Raw genomic sequence first — 17,651 nt, 5'->3', positions numbered from 1 at the left:
GCTGAAAAGGCCAATTCGGGAGTGACAATCCCTTCCACACTGGGAGCAAGTGCAGTCTGTCCCTGGTCTGTCTCCCTGGCTATGGGCCTTCCTTCTTTGCCTCTTTGCCTCAAACTGTTGGCAAACTGTCTCTTCAAACTGGAAGAGGCCATGCTGCACAGCCTGCCTCCAAGCGGGCCGCTCAGAGGCCAGGGTTTCCCACCTGTTGAGGTCCACTCCTAAGGCCTTCAGATCCCTCTTGCAGATGTCCTTGTATCGCATCTGTGGTCTACCTGTAGGGCGCTTTCCTTGCACGAGTTCTCCATAGAGGAGATCCTTTGGGATCCGGCCATCATCCATTCTCACAACATGACCGAGCCAACGCAGGCGTCTCTGTTTCAGCAGTGCATACATGCTAGGGCCTAGATGCCCTGATGGGCATGATGCCTAGATGCTAGATCTATCTGGCCTAGATGCCTTGAAAAGGGGGTTGGACAAATTTCTGGAGGAAAAGTCCAGGTATATGTAACCTCCTGGTTTTAGAAGTAAGCTACCTCAGAATGCCAGATGCAAGGGAGGGCACCAGGATGCAGGTCTCTTGTTGACATGTGTGTTCCCTGAGGCATCCAGTGGATCACTGTGAGATATAGGATGCTGGACTAGATCTGGGCCTTTACTCTGATCCAGTGGATTTGACTAGATGGGCCTTTGGTCTGAGTCATGTACTTATGTAAGACAAGTGACATTTCTTATGGAGGCTATACTCAACCCTAGTGAAAATTGGTTGTTTGTATAACCAGCTCTTCTACTTATAAAATGCATTTTCCCCCCAGGATGAATTTATTGTTTGGTGGCAATATATTAAAAAAATCCAGGATCCAACATTCTAGTGCATTGTGGTGTGATCATGCAAGAGAACACAGGGTGGGCTATGCAAATTGGAACAGGACTCCTTCTCAGTGGTGGTGGGGTCACTGTGGTGATCAAGAGCAGAGAACAGTTTAGACTACACCCCCAGGGGCATTCCTGAGTGTACCCCTTTCTCTTACGGAACTGAATTCCTATTCTGTCATGTGGGGAAAAAATAAAATAAAATCTTGCACGTGGAGAGGCTGCACTGAGGCAAGACCTATGTTCTATCCCTAAAACAGAGTGACCCACAAGAAGGTTACAATGTGTCTCTGAATGCAGACTACACAGAGATATATTATAACCTCCGTTGCTCTCCTGGTAATATCCAAGCTCTCTTTCCACTCAAACATACCATACCATAATAACAGCAACACTTTATTATTTATGATAATACCTAATATAAAGTGGATACGATACAAAACCAGAAAGAGCAGGTCTCTGCCTGCAAGATCGCAATCTCAAAAAACAGGAGACAAAAGGAGACAGCGGTTGGTATAGCAATTGGCCATCATGGTGGACACTCTGCTAGCTTGCCAGTCTTTTATCTTTAAAATTCTTCATTCAAGGTGGATTGCATGGAGACTCTGTGTATGTGTGCGTAAGTGTGAACGAATGAATCACATACCTGGTTCCTCTCTGACATCAGGAAGTCAAGCTTTCCACCAGGAAGGCCCAGTTCAATGAATGTCTTTACCAGTCGAAGATCTGCACTGTTACCTTGAAAAACCACACAGAGCTTTCTGAGACATGGATTCCATAACAAAGCACATCATTCACTCAGCTATCTTTCAAGGAACACACCCCTACTTGTGACACATTGAGAACAGCTGTGCTACTTGGGCTTGTCCATTTCCAAAATAAGTATTTATGTGTAGGGTGTTCAGTGGGCATCCACTAGTCCCCAGATCTGAGAGGACAAGGGGAATGCTTTCAGGTGTGCCTGGTTGACTTCCATTTTGCTTACAAGGGGCATCTTAGGGGTGTCTCAGGGGCAAAAACCCCTGACTTTTTGGTTATACAGGTGTAGGGTCTATACCGAGCATACACTGCAATCCAAAATGGTCTGCTTTGGGGACAATTTGCACCCTGGCCCATGTTTGACGGAAGTTTTACAGTGCTGAGACAACTAGACAGGAGAACATTTTCAGAACAACTTTTCCTTTCCTGAATTTTTTTCCTGCATATTTGGGAATTCAAAAGAGGGGAGGGAATATATTCAGATATCCAGGCTCCTCCCAACATGTGCCTCTCCCCAGCTTCAGTCCCCCACCCCTCATGTACTGGTCTTGGCAGCAACAGAAGTGGCAATGCAATCTCTGCAGGACATGACACTCCCCCCAAAAGCCTCATTGTTGCAACAATCTGCTATTGGTATATCATCCCCCCCCCCCCCAAGAATCACTATCTTCTTCCAAGAAGCAGCCACATAACCAATGAGATTTAGCTACATGATGATGTCACTGAGGGTGAACATCATTAAAATGTTCATTAAAATGAAGACATTTTCTTTACTCAACAGATACTTGCAGCACAAGCCTATCCATGTCTGCTCAGAAGTAACCTCCATAGTATTTGATGGTGTTTACTTCCAGATAAATATGTGTGGGATTGCAGCCTTATGGCCCAATCTATTGAAGGAGTGTGCTGACAGAACATGCATTCCACTGGTGTAACTACCTTAACAACTATCACAAATGTGAGTAGGCCAGTGTGTACAGGCCGGCTATTGCTGCAAACGGTGAGTGGCCAGTTCTGTGCACCAAAGGGTTCAGTTCAGACACCCTCCAGAGGAGCTGAGCTAGCACAGGGGATTGGAGGGAGGAGGCTGAATGGGGTGGAAGGAGGGGATGGAAGAGGGTGGTGATGGGGTTGGAAAGAAGGGAGGATGAGATCTGGGAGGCGGTCAGGAGAGGCAGTGACAGCACCCACACCGAGCCATGTAGACTGGCACCAGCAAGGTCCAAGCTGCCCCAAAGCGGCTGCTGGGGCTTTCCCCAGGGCAACCTCCAGGAGCCAAAGATTCCCCATGGAAGCCGCCCCAGTGCTGCTGAATTGCCACGTAGGGATTTTGGTTGGATTGGGCTGCCCATTTGCCCTCAGTGATATCACACTGCCAAATCTCAGTGCATGTTGACTATTCACAAGACAACCACACTGTTTCCAGTGAAGAGAGACCAACTTCAGGAGTGGGAGGGGAGAGAAGATCGATTTGGGGGTGGTGTCAACAGTGCGGCAATAGACCACAAGGAAATAGTTAAGTCCGGGAGAGGATATTTCATCTCTCCTCTGAACTATGAATATTCAAGTTTTCCTTTCCTAGCATCCCAGCAAACACCATTGGGGGGGGGGGTCTGATGGCCACATGTTCAATGAAGCTGTGCAGGCCTCCACAAACAGGTGACCCACAGCTATCTATTGCGCAATCATTCCAAATGTATAAGTCCATTTTCCCCCGTGTCTTGCTTTGGCCTTACCATCCAGCCCATGGACGCAGACCACTAGGTGAATCCCATCGTCCAAGTTTTCTTCCTCTTCCTCTGGTGGAAAATATGGGATATCAGAAGCTAGTACAGATAAGTCACTGTACAGACATCCTTCAATCTTCAGTTCTTTTTTAAAATTTTCCTTGGCCTGATAAAAACTGGAGAATACACTAATTAATCACAAAGTCGAACTGGGCATTCAACAAGAAGGGGCTTCTTTGACCCCTGTACTCATGGGGAAATTTACAGCTAATTTACAGCTGTAGAGCAATTGGGAAGAAAGAGCCCGATTTAGTTGTTGATCCAAACACCACAGTCATGTTCTCACAGGATGATTCCTCAAATAATGCAGTGCAATGGCTGCTCCAGGGACGCTCGTCATCGCTTTGTATATGTTCTCACTTGTCAGCAGTAGCGTAGCCAGAGGGGGTGCATGGGAAGTACAAGGAAAGGCGCATTTTGCCATCGCTACCCTGAATGGCTCCGAAGGCAAGTGAGGGGGACAGCTTATGTGGTACACTGCGGTGCTTGATGTACTTACTTCCTCCCCCTTCCCAGCTACACTACTGCTCACAAGTGAGAGCGGGCCAAGGAGTTCAGCGAGACCCACAAACAGCAGCTGGCAATTACTCTGCCTTCTCATCACAGCCGGCCCTGAAGGAGAACATAAGAACATAAGAACAGCCCCAGTGGATCAGGCCATAGGCCCATCTAGTCCAGCTTCCTGTATCTCACAGTGGCCCACCAAATGCCCCAGGGAGCACACCAGATAACAAGACCTGCAAGGCCTCCTGGGAATTGTAGTTTAAGAACATAAGAATAGCCCCACTGGATCAGGCCATAGGCCCATCTAGTCCAGCTTCCTGTATCTCACAGCGGCCCACCAAATGCCCCAGGGGGCACACCAGATAACAAGAGACCTCATCCTGGTGCCCTCCCTTGCATCTGGCATTCTGACATAGCCCATTTCTAAAATCAGGAGGTTGCGTATACACATCATGGCTTGTACCCAGTAATGGATTTTTCCTCCAGAAACTTGTCCAATCCCCTTTTAAAGGCATCCAGGCCAGATGCCGTCACCACATCATGTGGCAAGGAGTTCCACAGACCAACCACATGCTGAGTAAAGAAATATTTTCTCTTGTCTGTTCTAACTCTCCCAACATGGAGCAAGGAGAAGTTCCAGCCCACTGGCCTACTAGTGCAGCAGCACATCAGTGCCAGCTGCTGTGGCTGCTGCCAGAGATCAATGCGCTCCGCCCAGTGCCTTCCACCAGTGGTGCAACTAGAGGGGAAGCAAAGCACTAAGTCTTGCAGGGAGCCTTGCCGCAGTGTTCAAGGTGCCCCTCCCCTTCCCCTTTGCAGCCATTCCAGGTGGTGGGAGCAAAACGGAGGCATACACCTGACTCCAAAGTGGGGAAGGAGGAGTCCCCTGCACACGGTGGTGAGGATCCGTACAAGACTTTGTGCTTTGCGCCCCCTCTAGCTATACCACTGCCACCACATGCACCAGGCGAGGTGAGGCAGGTCTTGGGCCACCCAGCAGCAGCACAATGCTACTACGGAGAGCAGTGATACTACGGATAACAGTGAGGCTGTTGCGGGTAGCTTTCGCAGCAAACAGCTGGCTGGCAGCGCAGTCTGCCTATCTCTCAAGGCCAGAGCGTAGACACTCCCGGGAACAAAGACGACACACGGCAGATGTCCTCCACCAAACGTCCCTTTACTATGTACAATATATACAGCAAACAGTCCAGATAGCACACAATTCACGGATCACACTGACGTAGCCTTCGGCATCAAATCCACCTCGCTTCTCCCACGATCCAGCTTGCCCTGGCCGGAGTATATACTTGCTACAGCCAATCAGAGTGAGATAGAAAGTGCTAAGTCACTCTGAGGGCACGTGGGGTGACACACCAGGTGACTGCCTCTGCCTTGTGTTGCATCAGCCTTTCCCATGATGCTCTGTTCAGTCAGGCCAAGGCTTCAGGGCCTGATACTATCCAGCCTGCAAATTACCTGCAGGCCCGACGATGATCCCTTGACAGAGGCAGTGTAGCAAGGAGGGCTTGCTTTCCCTCTCTTTTTTCTTTTCAGGTGGTGAGCATTAAAAAAAAAAAAATTGAGAAAGCCTGGCAACCTGGAAGTTTGGCAGCAATGTGATGATGTCATCATGTCACCATCCAACTTCCAGGTTGCTGAGCTCCTTACATTGGGAGCAACCCTAATCATGCTACTGACATGCAGCCACCAAGGTCTCACCATTCAATTGCCTCAGTCTTTGAGTTACTGAGCTCTGGGTAACCACCTGAGTACACTTCCAGTGTGGAAACTGGATTTTGGGCATCACAAGTACTGCGTGAGCTCCCTAGGCTCAGGGAATCAGAGGCAGCTGAACATACCCTAAAAATGACAGCTTCTCAGACATCCTTACCTAAGCATTCTCTCATTGCTTTCTTGATCCACCTCACTGGACTCACAGGAGATGATCCCAAAGGAGCCCACCGGTTGGTGGGTGATGGGAGAAGTGGCCTGCTTGGAGGAGAAGCCGGCCACCGGTGGAGCCTCTTTGAGGACTGAAGAAAAAGGAAGGCATGTGGCTGTGCAAGAAACCGATAAGTTGACCACCTCGGTGGCCTTTTTAGTCTCAGGCACCACAAAATTGAACCCCGCACTGCTTGACACCATTTTGAGCTGCCTGTTTTCTTGTTCAGCACTGTAGGGCCCACACCTGGATTTGTCATCCAGTTCAGTTTCTTGTAAGGTGAGAACGTCTTCCCCGTTTGTTGCTATTTTATCATTGGTAAGAGGGCTCTCACAGGTCCCCTTTGTGGAGGCAGATTCAGGTGCCACCTGAGGTGTGGGAGAAATAGTATAGCAGAAGTCTGGTCCATGATTCTCACAGTGAGAGAAAGCCTCTCTGTCTGTGGAACACAAGCTCTGGCCTTCGTGGACATTTGCCTCCTCACCATACTCATCAAGATGAGCAGCATTTATGTCCAAATAGTCACTGACTCCTCCCTCGTGGTCCTCCTTTTTCCTCTCCAGCAACTGGGATCTTGCTGTGCCATCTAGATCTAGGTTTTGCTGTAGAAGCACAGATTCCCCCACCACTTCCAAACTGCAGACTGTCTCTGAAAACTGTTCGATATTTTCCGATAGGCGAGAACTGCTGCCATTTTGTTCAAAGGCAGATTCGGGATGGTCTATTGCATCGGTGGGCAGCTGCAAGCCTACACTTGCTCTGTCTTTCTGACAGGTAGGAACACCTCTCATTAAGGTCACGCTGGCACAATCTATTTCCACATATTGTCCCTCGGCAATGTCAGAGGTTGCTTCAGTGTGTTTTGATATATCCATGTCACCTACAGGCTCCTCAGGGCTACTGATCTGAGGAGCTGAGATAGACTTTGTCAGCTTGTTGGGTTCCACCTCCCTCTCTTCTTCCTCATACGGCAAGGAGCTGATTGAGGTGAGAGAGGCTTGTATGCCGCTGGGCAAACTTGTATTGCTTTCTGTGTGCCCACCTTCCAGAGAGTTCCGGTGGACCCCGTGCCTCGTGACAAGCTGGTGAACAATCTCCCGATCACTGGGCAACTCCAAGGCTCTGCTCCGGGCATCAGACCAAGCTACTGAACTCGGCTCGCTCTCAATCCCTGAGTCTGAGATTAATGATGAGGAGCGCTTGATGACCCCTGAAGTCAAGCTAAACGCTTCACACTCCTGTGCCCTTTGTTCCTTTGGAAAAGACTTGACTTCCTCAATATCTTTGATTTGGCTCAACGAGCCAAAATGATCTCTCAAAGTAGGCAGTGTGCCCTGATCACCATCATCTACTTGTTTCTCAAGGCCATTTTGTTCATTAAATGTGGGTTTATCTGAAGAGAGAAAACCCTCCCAATCATCCCCTTTATCCGTTGGGCATGATTTGATCTCATCCAAAAGTTTATGAGGTTCAGGTGTGCTGCTGTCATAAAGGGCGGTCATGACTAGCACTGGTTCTCTTTGATGGGCACCATTACAAGCTGGGTTCATGTCCAAATACGTCAGAGCCGTTGTGAGCCTATCATCATCTTCTGAAGACTCCACAGGCATCTTAAGGCTTTCTGCAGTGTCTTTCAGGGGCCCTGACTGCAAACCAGATGTGGAGTTGCTAATTGGGGCTGACAGAGTCTCGTGGGATTGGACATCTCCATTTACTGCATGTACCTGAGTTGTGGAGTGATCTTTGAAACTCTTGGCTATACTGGAATATTCTTCTGGACAGCTGCAAGCATACACTGATGTCCTGTTTATCCTGTCCGTGTGGATGATGAACGGAGTGCAGTTCCTAAACTCTCCATTTGTTTGCGAATTGTCATCATTTGAGGAAAGGTCTTTGTTTTTCTCTATCAGGTTTACTTCTGACTGATCCACAGCAGAAACCACATAGTTTGACGAAACATCTAAGCCCTGAACTGAAAGAGAAAGAGAAGATAAGAGAAGATTATGGTAATGGTTTACCATAAAAGACGGCTCACATAGGCAACCCAATCTGATGATGGAGATTTTAAAGGGTTAACCTAACTTCTCTCAGATGAGGAACAGTAGAAAAACATGACTAGTGTTTCTGTTAAAAACAGGATAGGAAAAGTCATTATGTCAAGTTGACCTGCAGAGAAAAAAACATGTGCGTTATAGCTTTCCCAAAAGGAAAATTCCAGGGTCTTATGTAATCAAAGTTGTAGGCCAGAAACTTCTCCATAATAAGTAACAGACTTCCCAGTTAGGGCTGGAACCATGCACTAGTATGCCCAATAAGGAAGTGGAAGTCACATGGATGTCACATGGGTACTTTGTTTGTTGCAAGGTATAACAGAGAAGTTTTGGGTGTGGTTCTCGGAGAAGCAAAGGATCCACCATGGGGGAACATTTCTGTATCCAACCTGTATCCATCCTGAAATCTCAAATCTATTTCTAATCTGTAAATAGCTTGTAAATAAATTTTCTATACGCTTTTAAAGGAGTTTGTGCCTGTTTAGCATTGACTCAGAGAACGAATCCGAAATATTTCCATCACTGATCAGGGACTTATGCACTTGGGATCCATCAGCTTACATGCCAGACTAATGGTGGGAAAGCTGCTCTACCATTTGGTGGGCAGTGGCTGCCAGTCAAATGGCCAGGGGCTGCATTCACTACTATACCGCCTCCATTCAGCATTGTTGCCAGTAAGTTGGAGGCAGGTGTGGTTTGGAGGATTACCGGGGTCAGGACTGGGCCAGGTTTGGGCAGTTTGGGGGCAGAAGGGAGAGGATCTCAGCGGCAGCAGTGCATGCTGAGATTCTACCCTCCATTCTCCACCTGTACCTGCTCTGAGGAGACACACTGGATTGTGGCATAGGCAGCGGTGTCAATGGAAAGTGTTCTGCCCCAGGGCATACCTTCCAGGGCTGTCTCCTGCCTCAAGTCGCGCTCCAGTTGCATTCAGAGAGTGATGTGAGGCATGACCTCCTGGGGCCTCAGAAGACCTTCTGGGAGGCCTTAGAAGGTCACTTCCGGTTTTTTTCAGGAAAAACTCAGGAGGCTTCTCCAATCATATCTAAAGGAGGCGGGTGTGAGCAAGGAGGGGCAGGACCCCAGCGGCCATAGTTGGGGCAGCATTGTTTCCCCACCAGAGGAGTGCTTCCCAGGGTTCTGTGACCCTCCCTTCAGCTACGTTACTGGGCATAGGTCTGTGTCATGCTTTACAACAGTTGTAAAGGATGCTATGCGTAAGGCAGACTGGGCTGTTCATTGTATCACAGATGCAGGTTCTATCCCCCCCCCTCCCAAATCTGATGGTAATTTGCAATCCCTAGATTCTCATGTTTACCTGGCCTATAGTTTCTGTTCCTCTTATTATAAAAATTGATGAAATATATTTCAATCAATAAAAAAGTATTTGTGGCCATTCAGCATTCTTTTCAATTACAGAAAATATACTTCAGGAGCAAAAAAAAAAAAAAAAAAAAAAAATCACAGATATTTAGAGCATTGCTAGGAATGTACAAGAGGAAATAAGTGCACTATTTATTTTCTGCAACTTTCTAACATGACTTCCTTCCAGAAGTCCTCATCCTGTAGAGCTTGAGGGCCCAATCCTATCCAACTTTCCAGCACTGGTGCAGCCACAATGCAGCCCCAGGGTAAGGGAGCAAATGTTCCTATCACTATCTCCCCACCACAGGATGCAGTGCATGCCTCATTGGCACAGCTGCACCAGCACTGGAAAATGGGATAGGATTTGATCCTGAGAAGCTTCCAAGGAGTACAAACAAAGCTCTGCACATGACCCACCTTTGTAAGGGAAATCTACATATCTGTCTTCAAAAATAATTGGCAGCGTGCTCCAGTCTCCATCAATGTCGAGACACTCTACAGGTAGGGGTGGCATGCTAGTGAGGTACTCTGAGTTCCGGATTTCTGATGAAAGTTGAGCATGGCGCTGGATACTGGAAGGAAACAGGACAGAATATCGCTTTTTTTTCCATTTTGAATCCCGTTTTGAATCACTGCTGGTTCATTCCTGCAGCCACCTGACACACGTTACAACAGCGGCAGATTGAAAGGGGCCACACCTTTGTATTTGTATGGTAAGGCCACACCTGGAGTATTGTGTCCAGTTCTGGTCGCCGCATCTCAAAAAGGATATAGTGGAAATGGAAAAGGTGCAAAAGAGAACGACTAAGATGATTACTGGCTGGGGCACCTTCCTTATGGGGAAAGCCGTAGCGTTTGGGCCTCTTCAGCCTAAAAAAGAGGCGCCTGAGGGGGGACATGATTGAAACATACAAAATTATATACGGGAAGGATAAAGTGGATAGAGAGATGCTCTTTACACTCTCACATAACACCAGAACCAGCAGACATCCACTAAAATTGAGTGTTGGGAGGGTTAGGACAGACAAAAGAAAATATTTCTTTACTCAGCGTGTGGTTGGTCTGTGGAACTCCTTGCCACAGGATGTGGTGACGGCATCTGGCCTGGATGCCTTTAAAAGGGGATTGGACAAGATTCTGGAGGAAAAATCCATTACGGGTTACAAGCCATGATGTGTATGTGCAACCTCCTGTTTTTAGAAATGGGCTATGTCAGATGCAAGGGAGGCACCAGGATGCAGGTCTCTTGTTATCAGGTGTGCTCCCTGGGGCATTTGGTGGGCCGCTGTGAGATAAGGAAGCTGGACTAGATGGGCCTATGGCCTGATCCAGTGGGGCTGTTCTTATGTTCTTTTGTTCTCTTTAGTGAATGGTTCAAGCAGCTTCTTCATGAGGAAGCCTACACCATGGCTTCCTCATGAGGAAGCTGCTTGAACCATTCACTAATGAGGCTATACTATATCTCCAAAACTAGATGTGATAGGGCAAAACGGATGCCATTTTTGGAATCGGCACCCCAAATTCATATCAAATCACCAGAAAGTTTGGGAAAAACATTTCTGACCTTCAATTTTGTAGGCCTGTGTTATGGGTCTCTTATTGTCTTGTGCGCTCTCAGAAGCATTTAGTGGGCTACTGTGGGATACTGGAAGCTGGACTACATGCACCTTCAGCCTGATCAGTTAGATCTTACGTTCTTATGTTAAGAAACACCAACAAACAGTCACTGGAAAAAACACTATGAGCCCAATCCTATGCATATCTACTCAGAAGAAAATCCCATTATAGTCAATGGGGCTTACTCCCAGGGAAGTGGGGATAGGATTGGGTTGTATGCTGGGGACAGTCTGGAAGGCATGATGCAAACCTTACTCACAGGCTTTCCTGAAAAGTCAACACCGCAAGCTTTTGATGCTCAGTGTAGAAGAAAGCCTCAGAAAACCTTCGTACCTGGAAGAAAAAAATACACATTTTACAAAGCACATCATCCCTCAAGACACATTGCAAGTACAGAGTTCTAAAGCAAACAGTGGTTATGACCACTGCATCAGGAAGGACCTCATAATACCTTTAATACCATTAATAACACCATGAATATCATTATATAAACATTTATCTAGACATTCGAGTATCACACCTGTTCTAAAACATTTAATAAACAGATAAATCAAACACTGATCTCTCAAACAGGATCAGGCCCCTAACACATGCATTTGATGTGCTAAATCTTTAAGAGGTGGAAATTTGTGCATCTTTGCAGTAAAAAAATTTTTTTAAGCAACACTTCCTCTTAAATCTTTGCCAGCACACTTTCCTGTTCTTCATTTAGTATTTTCACTTCCCAAAACTTACAGCACCAGGATTGCATGTCACAAGAATCAGGTTCATTTTATGAGACATTTTGGCCCAGGAGTCCAGGAAAGAGCAGAGGCTTCACTAGGGTTTGCATGACCTGGTGCGAGAGCTAATTTGGTCACCCCCATGATGAACCTCCTCCCATACCAGACCAGACAGAATAAATTACAATATCATATGCAGTGGCATTACTAGGGCTAGTGTATCCCCCATTAACTTTCTTTCTTTCTTTCTTTCTTTCTTTCTTTCTTTCTTTCTTTCTTTCTTAATTTTAATATAGAATCAGTAACCCACAAAAAACCACCAGTGGCCAATTTGATGACATTCAAACAGTGGTCTTCATGACATGCGTAGAGAGGTCTACTCTGAGCAGGAGCAGAGTCCTACATGAAGAGGTGAGCCTTTGGTCCCTCACCAAAGGCTACTGAAAAAACTCCACAGTCAGGGAATTAGAGGGAAGGTCCACTCCTGGATTAAGACCTGGTTGAAGACCAGGAAACAGAGAGTAGGTGTCAATGGGCAATGTTCACAATGGAGAGAGGTGAGAAGCGGTGTGCCCCAAGGATCTGTCCTGGGACCGGTGCTCTTCAACCTCTTCATAAATGACCGGGAGACAGGGGTGAGCAGTGAGGTGGCTAAGTTTGCAGACGACACCAAACTTTTCCGAGTGGTGAAGACCAGATGCGATTGTGAGGAGCTCCAGAAGGATCTCTCAACTGGCAGAATGGGTAGCAAAATGGCAGATGCATTTCAATGTCACTAAGTGTAAAGTCATGCACATTGGGGCAAAAAATCCAAACTTCACATACAGGCTAATGGGTTCTGAGCTGTCTGTGACAGATCAGGAGAGAGATCTTGGGGTGGTGGTAGACAAATCGATGAAAATGTCGACCCACTGTGTGGCGCCAGTAAAGAAGGCCAATTCTATGCTTGGGATAATTAGAAAAGGTATTGAGAACAAAACAGCTAATATTATAATGCCGTTGTACAAATCGATGGTGAGGCCACACCTGGAGTATTGTGTCCAGTTCTGGTCGCCGCATCTCAGAAAGGATATAGTGGAAATGGAAAAGGTGCAAAAGAGAGCAACTAAGATGATTACTGGGCTGGGGCATCTTGGGCTAGATGGGCCTATGGCCTGATCCAGTGGGGCTGTTCTTACACAACTGAATAAGAGTTAGTATTAAATCTGATACATGGAAATGAGAGCTGACTCGTACTAACATTTTATTGGTCTCCTGCTTTACCATAATTAATACCTCACTGGCTCTCAGAACAATCAATCTCATTTGTCAGTTTTAAGTTAAGGATCCACTTTATCTTACATAAGGCAGTTGTGATTTCCATTTCTGGTTTTTTTGTTTTTTGTCTATAACTTTTGATAAAATACAGCTATTTCAACCCAGTTTGTTTCATTTAATTCTGCATGAAATTCCACATTGAATAACATATAACATTATCATAATACTCAAAAATACCAATATTTTACAATTTTTGCTAGTAGTGGTGTCACTCCCCTGAGTGTGTAACCCCATATGGTCCACACACCCTGCACCCACCTAGCAATGGCACTGGGAAGGGGTCTGGTAGAGGAGTATTTCCCAGGTCTCCCTAGAAATGAACAAATGTAGGACACAATCCACTTCAAGTTAATTATATTCCACATTCTCTTAATTTTGTTGAGAAAAAAATTTAGAAGCTGTTTAACTCTCCCACTGAAATCAACAAGAGAGCTTAACTCGGAGCTGGTTCATACCACAGATTCCAGGGACTGGTCCCATAATAATTTATGTGCTTACATGGGAGAGGTCCCAGCCCTTTCTCAAGCACGTATAGATCAGCCTAATAAGTAGAAATCAGATGATATGAAATATGTTCAGTTAAGCTAAGAAAAGCCTTGCAGCAATTTTTGCAGGAGAGGCAGCTTTTTTCAACAAAAAATAGTTCACAAAACAGTTCACATAGCTAAATATGTAGTCAAACAGATTTGGCTATATTTTGATGTTACTGAAAGCAAAAAATCTGATTTACAGTGCAATTCAATCATGTTTACTCAGAAGAAAGTCCCACAATGTTTGATGGGGCTTACTCCCATTAACTGTGTATAGAATTTCAGCCATAGAGTAAGGGTAATTCCTCCTGGGCAGGTCCCTTTGATGATCCGAGCCAACCAATGACTGTGAGCAAACATTTATTTGAGTGAAGACAGTACCTCTTGGCTAAACAAACACTTTCATCCTCTTTGGCATCAATGCCTGAAAAAAATCATTAGCTATGTGAAAACAAATGCATTTGGAAAATCCACAACTTCTCAAAATCCAGTGCAAAATTTCCACGCACTTTTGTTAGTGTAGATTACATCCTTTTTAAAAAATGATTTTTTTTGTGTGTGTGATTTTAGTGAGACCCAGAGAGAGGCTTGTGACCTTGGGGGACCTTGAAAGAAGCAGATGAGAATGAATGAATGCAATCCCTGCTGAAACCTGTTATTGTATGGGTTTCTTCCTGAGTAGTGGTTGGCATCCTAATGCAGCGTTACCCTTAGCGTGTGATGCTCCTGAACCAGGAAGGCTGTGACATCTGGATGTAAGGTGACCACTTCCAGAAACTGGGTCCAGAGAGCCAGAAGGTGGGAGCAAAGCCAGGCAAGGTCTTTGCTGATCTGCTCCGCTATCTTCTCGGGATTGTTCAACATCTAGAAGGGTAGAAGGTCAGCAAGTCAAGCTAGTGATAGCAATTGGAAATCATCAAGTTCTCTAGCAAAAGGGTGAAGATATGGACAAGCCTGAAGGAAAGTCAAACTGTTTGGTTGATGGGGTTCAGGGTGACATCCCTGGACAGCCCAAAGCAGCCAAAGTCAATTCTCCCGTCAATCAACGCTGGCTTGTGACTATATAGGGAGTGATCCACAGGTACAGCTATATATGTGGGAACTCATTGCAGACATCATCATCATCATCATCATCATCATCATCATCATCATCATCATCATGGATTTTTACACAGTCAGACTGATGTTATCGACTGGTTTGTTTTACCCAGACATCGTTCTTCCCAAGGACCTGGAATGCTTGACTTTTATCATATTTTGATGTTATAAATATAGTCGCAAAATGCAAACTGTTCCTAGTAAAGCTGCTTTTTGTAGTTGGTGGTCCATTCAGAGTGCAATACCATAGTCTTTCAAGACTGAAGGTTGCCAACAAAATGGATGGTAATTTCTGTGGTCCTTACTGTTTAACAACAACAGCATTTTTTATATACCACTTTTCAACAAGAAAGTTCACAAAGTGGTTTACATACAAAATCAAATAATTAAATAGATGAACATCAGATAATTAACTGACTGACATTCCACTGAAAATGTGTTGGTCAGGGGTAGAACTCACAGTCCCCCAATATATGTTCATCGTGCATGGGTTGTGAATACCTTCCTTAGGCTAAAAACCTGGAAATGATGGAGACCTCTCCTTGCTAGCTACACATTGTCCACTAGATGGCACTGCTGTCTCTATAACCAAAGAGGGGACAAATCCCTCTATAATGTAAAACTCTAGAGTGCAACCTGCAGTCCTTCTCCAGCCCTTTCCAACAGTGCAGTCAGCCTATTTTTTAACGCTGAAGGAGAAACTGATGCAGAGTTAAAACCCCATATTTCAAATAGAGGCACTGGCAGAAGAGCCCTCCTTTGTTCTTTCTCCTGTGGCAATTTTAAACCTCAGGGTGGCTTCCAATGAAAGAATATGGAGAGGCAGCCAGCCTTCCTCTACAAAGTGCAGTCATAATGTGCGCCACAAGGAACATCCAGGCAGCCTCTAGCTGACATTCATCTCACAATTACTTTGTCCCACGCCCTGCCGCCTGGGAGCCAATCTTAACCCAGCACTTCTCCTCCACTCAAACATTTCCTGCATACAAATGTCAGAACAGCCCTCCTGGAGTCTTTTGGAGGAGCCAGTGGCCGTCTCCACATCCCGGAGGAAGAGTTTCTATAGGAGAAGTATTTATGGGTTTCATGAAGGTTGGCATCATTTTGTCTGCCCTCAGTTGCTGCCAATCAACTTCACCGAGTGACTGAACCACTGCATTAGAAGAGAAGAGAAAATGGAAATCTCTCTCCATGCAAGCTGAAAAACCTCCATCGCTTCCACCCTTCCTGATCAGGAGAGTGCTGCAAACCCATTAAAGCTACTTGTGCATTCCAAAGTCTTCCCCTAAGAAGTGCAGTAGGATAGCTAGAGGAGGTGCAACACACTTAATTTGTGCAAGAGGCCCCTTCCTCTCCCTTCAGAGCCATTCCCAGCAGCAAGAGCAAGACAGAGGCATTCAAGGGAAAGTGAAGGTATTTGCCTCTGTTTTTCTCTCGCTGCCGGGAATGGCTCCGAAGGGGAGGGGTCCCTTGCAGGGCACATTCAGGTGCCTGCAAAACTTAGTGCTTTGCACCCCCTCTAGCTGTGCTACTGATTCTGTGGCAGTCACACTTCTGTGGAGGGGGGAAAAATTTTGCCATTGGAATGGTAGGCAACCGGAACACATACAAGTGTTTCATTGAGCTAAGTACCTGCAGTTCTGCAGAGAGTTGGGATAGTGTCTCTTCCACAGCAAGATCCTCTAGGAAAAGAAAAGATATATCAGGCATTTTGACTGTGCGGGAGTTACACGAACACATAGAAAACCTCGTAGGACACGGCTGAGCTAGAAAAACATCGATCTTTCTGGTGCTATAAAGGAGAGATTTCTAGTTGATAACAGATATTTCTGTTATCTGTTATCAGCAAGGTGGATATTTCTGCTCCCTCCCAAAACAGATATTCATTCATTCATTCATTCATTTTGTTTTCAGGTTAATCAACTATTTTTTTTCCAGGAACTAACTGGCTTACACAATGTCCTTAAAACAAAATGCTGCAGTAACAACAACATTGAACATCTAGTGCCAGGGGCCATGGTTGGCAACCTTCAGTCTCAAAAGACTATGGTATAAGCCTACAGCACCCGGTATTGCCAGGTGGTCTCCCATCCAAGTACTAACCAGGCCTGACCCTGCTTAGCTTCCAAGGGGGCCAGATCATCCATGAAACCAAGTGAGGCATTTACCTCAAGCAGCTGACTGGTGGGGAGCACACATGCTCTAGCCAACTCAGTGATGCCACTGCAGGCATGCAGCTGGTGTAGGCCATGCCAGGTGGGAACCTTAGCAGGTAGTGACACCACCCCACCCCAGCCTGCAGCCTCTCTGGGCCCAGTCACATTGCATTCTTGACAACGATCGTGCTTTTGCTGGTTGCCAGTGAGAAGGTGAAGTGACTGCACCTGGAGAGGGCTGAAAAGGAGGCAGTCTGGAGGTAGGCCTATTGCATTAAAAGCAATGTGATAGGCAGAAGGTTGGAAGGCCAGCATACATCATAACACCAAGCTCCACAAGGTAAGCACCACCCCAGGTGAGATGCATCCACAGGATGCCTCAGAGTCAACTATTCTCCCCATCTCCACACTTCCTCTTCCACTCTGTCCCGCTCTTCCTTTTCTAATTCAGGGAATGGGGAAAGGAGCAGTGCAGGCCCACCACAAGGTAAGGAGGGGGCTGCAAATTCAGGGCACCTCCTGTGGCTGGAGGTCATGGGCCAGCCCTTTCCGAAAGGGAGAGAAAAGAATAGAATCAGAAACCTTTGATATCTGGGTGCCAGAAAATGATTTACTTCATCTCCAAATGGGTTCAGCAACCTCCAAACACCCGCAGCAGATTTCAGGGAAGAAGTCATGAGACTGTGGGCCTGGAGGCATGTGAAACTTTCCCACATAATTCAGGAGAAAGTGAAGGTTCTCTGTATCAAGAAAAAACCCTGTGGGGGGGGGGGAAGAGCTAATCATGGGTTGTCTACACTAATCATACATTGCCAGTGCTTGATACTCATTCCACCTACAAGGACTGATGGATCAGTCAGAACCCTGTGAAGAATCAATGGATGCAATTAGTTCCTGGGGAATCTAGGCTCTGACTCGCTCTACAGGCATAAA

The 17,651-nt window shown here is 46.2% G+C and overlaps 1 protein-coding gene across 1 annotated transcript in view; it reads right to left on the bottom strand.

Moving 5' to 3' along the window:
• FAM135B (family with sequence similarity 135 member B) overlaps positions 1-17,651 on the bottom strand; it is a 96,614-nt gene that overhangs the window by 9,993 nt on the left and 68,970 nt on the right. Inside the window, exons 8-14 of the mRNA XM_066625229.1 lie at positions 16,195-16,244; positions 14,173-14,328; positions 11,155-11,228; positions 9,696-9,850; positions 5,812-7,834; positions 3,366-3,532; positions 1,517-1,608 (exon numbers count right to left, since the gene is read on the bottom strand). Coding sequence (XP_066481326.1) covers positions 1,517-1,608; positions 3,366-3,532; positions 5,812-7,834; positions 9,696-9,850; positions 11,155-11,228; positions 14,173-14,328; positions 16,195-16,244 — 2,717 coding nt within the window. The remainder of the gene's footprint in view (positions 1-1,516; positions 1,609-3,365; positions 3,533-5,811; positions 7,835-9,695; positions 9,851-11,154; positions 11,229-14,172; positions 14,329-16,194; positions 16,245-17,651) is intronic.

The sequence above is a fragment of the Tiliqua scincoides genome, chromosome 4 (genome assembly GCF_035046505.1).
Source record: "Tiliqua scincoides isolate rTilSci1 chromosome 4, rTilSci1.hap2, whole genome shotgun sequence".
NCBI classification, from domain to species: Eukaryota; Metazoa; Chordata; class Lepidosauria; order Squamata; family Scincidae; genus Tiliqua; species Tiliqua scincoides.
Note: the sequence above shows the minus strand (reverse complement) of the source record. Positions and strands in the feature narration are given on the sequence as shown.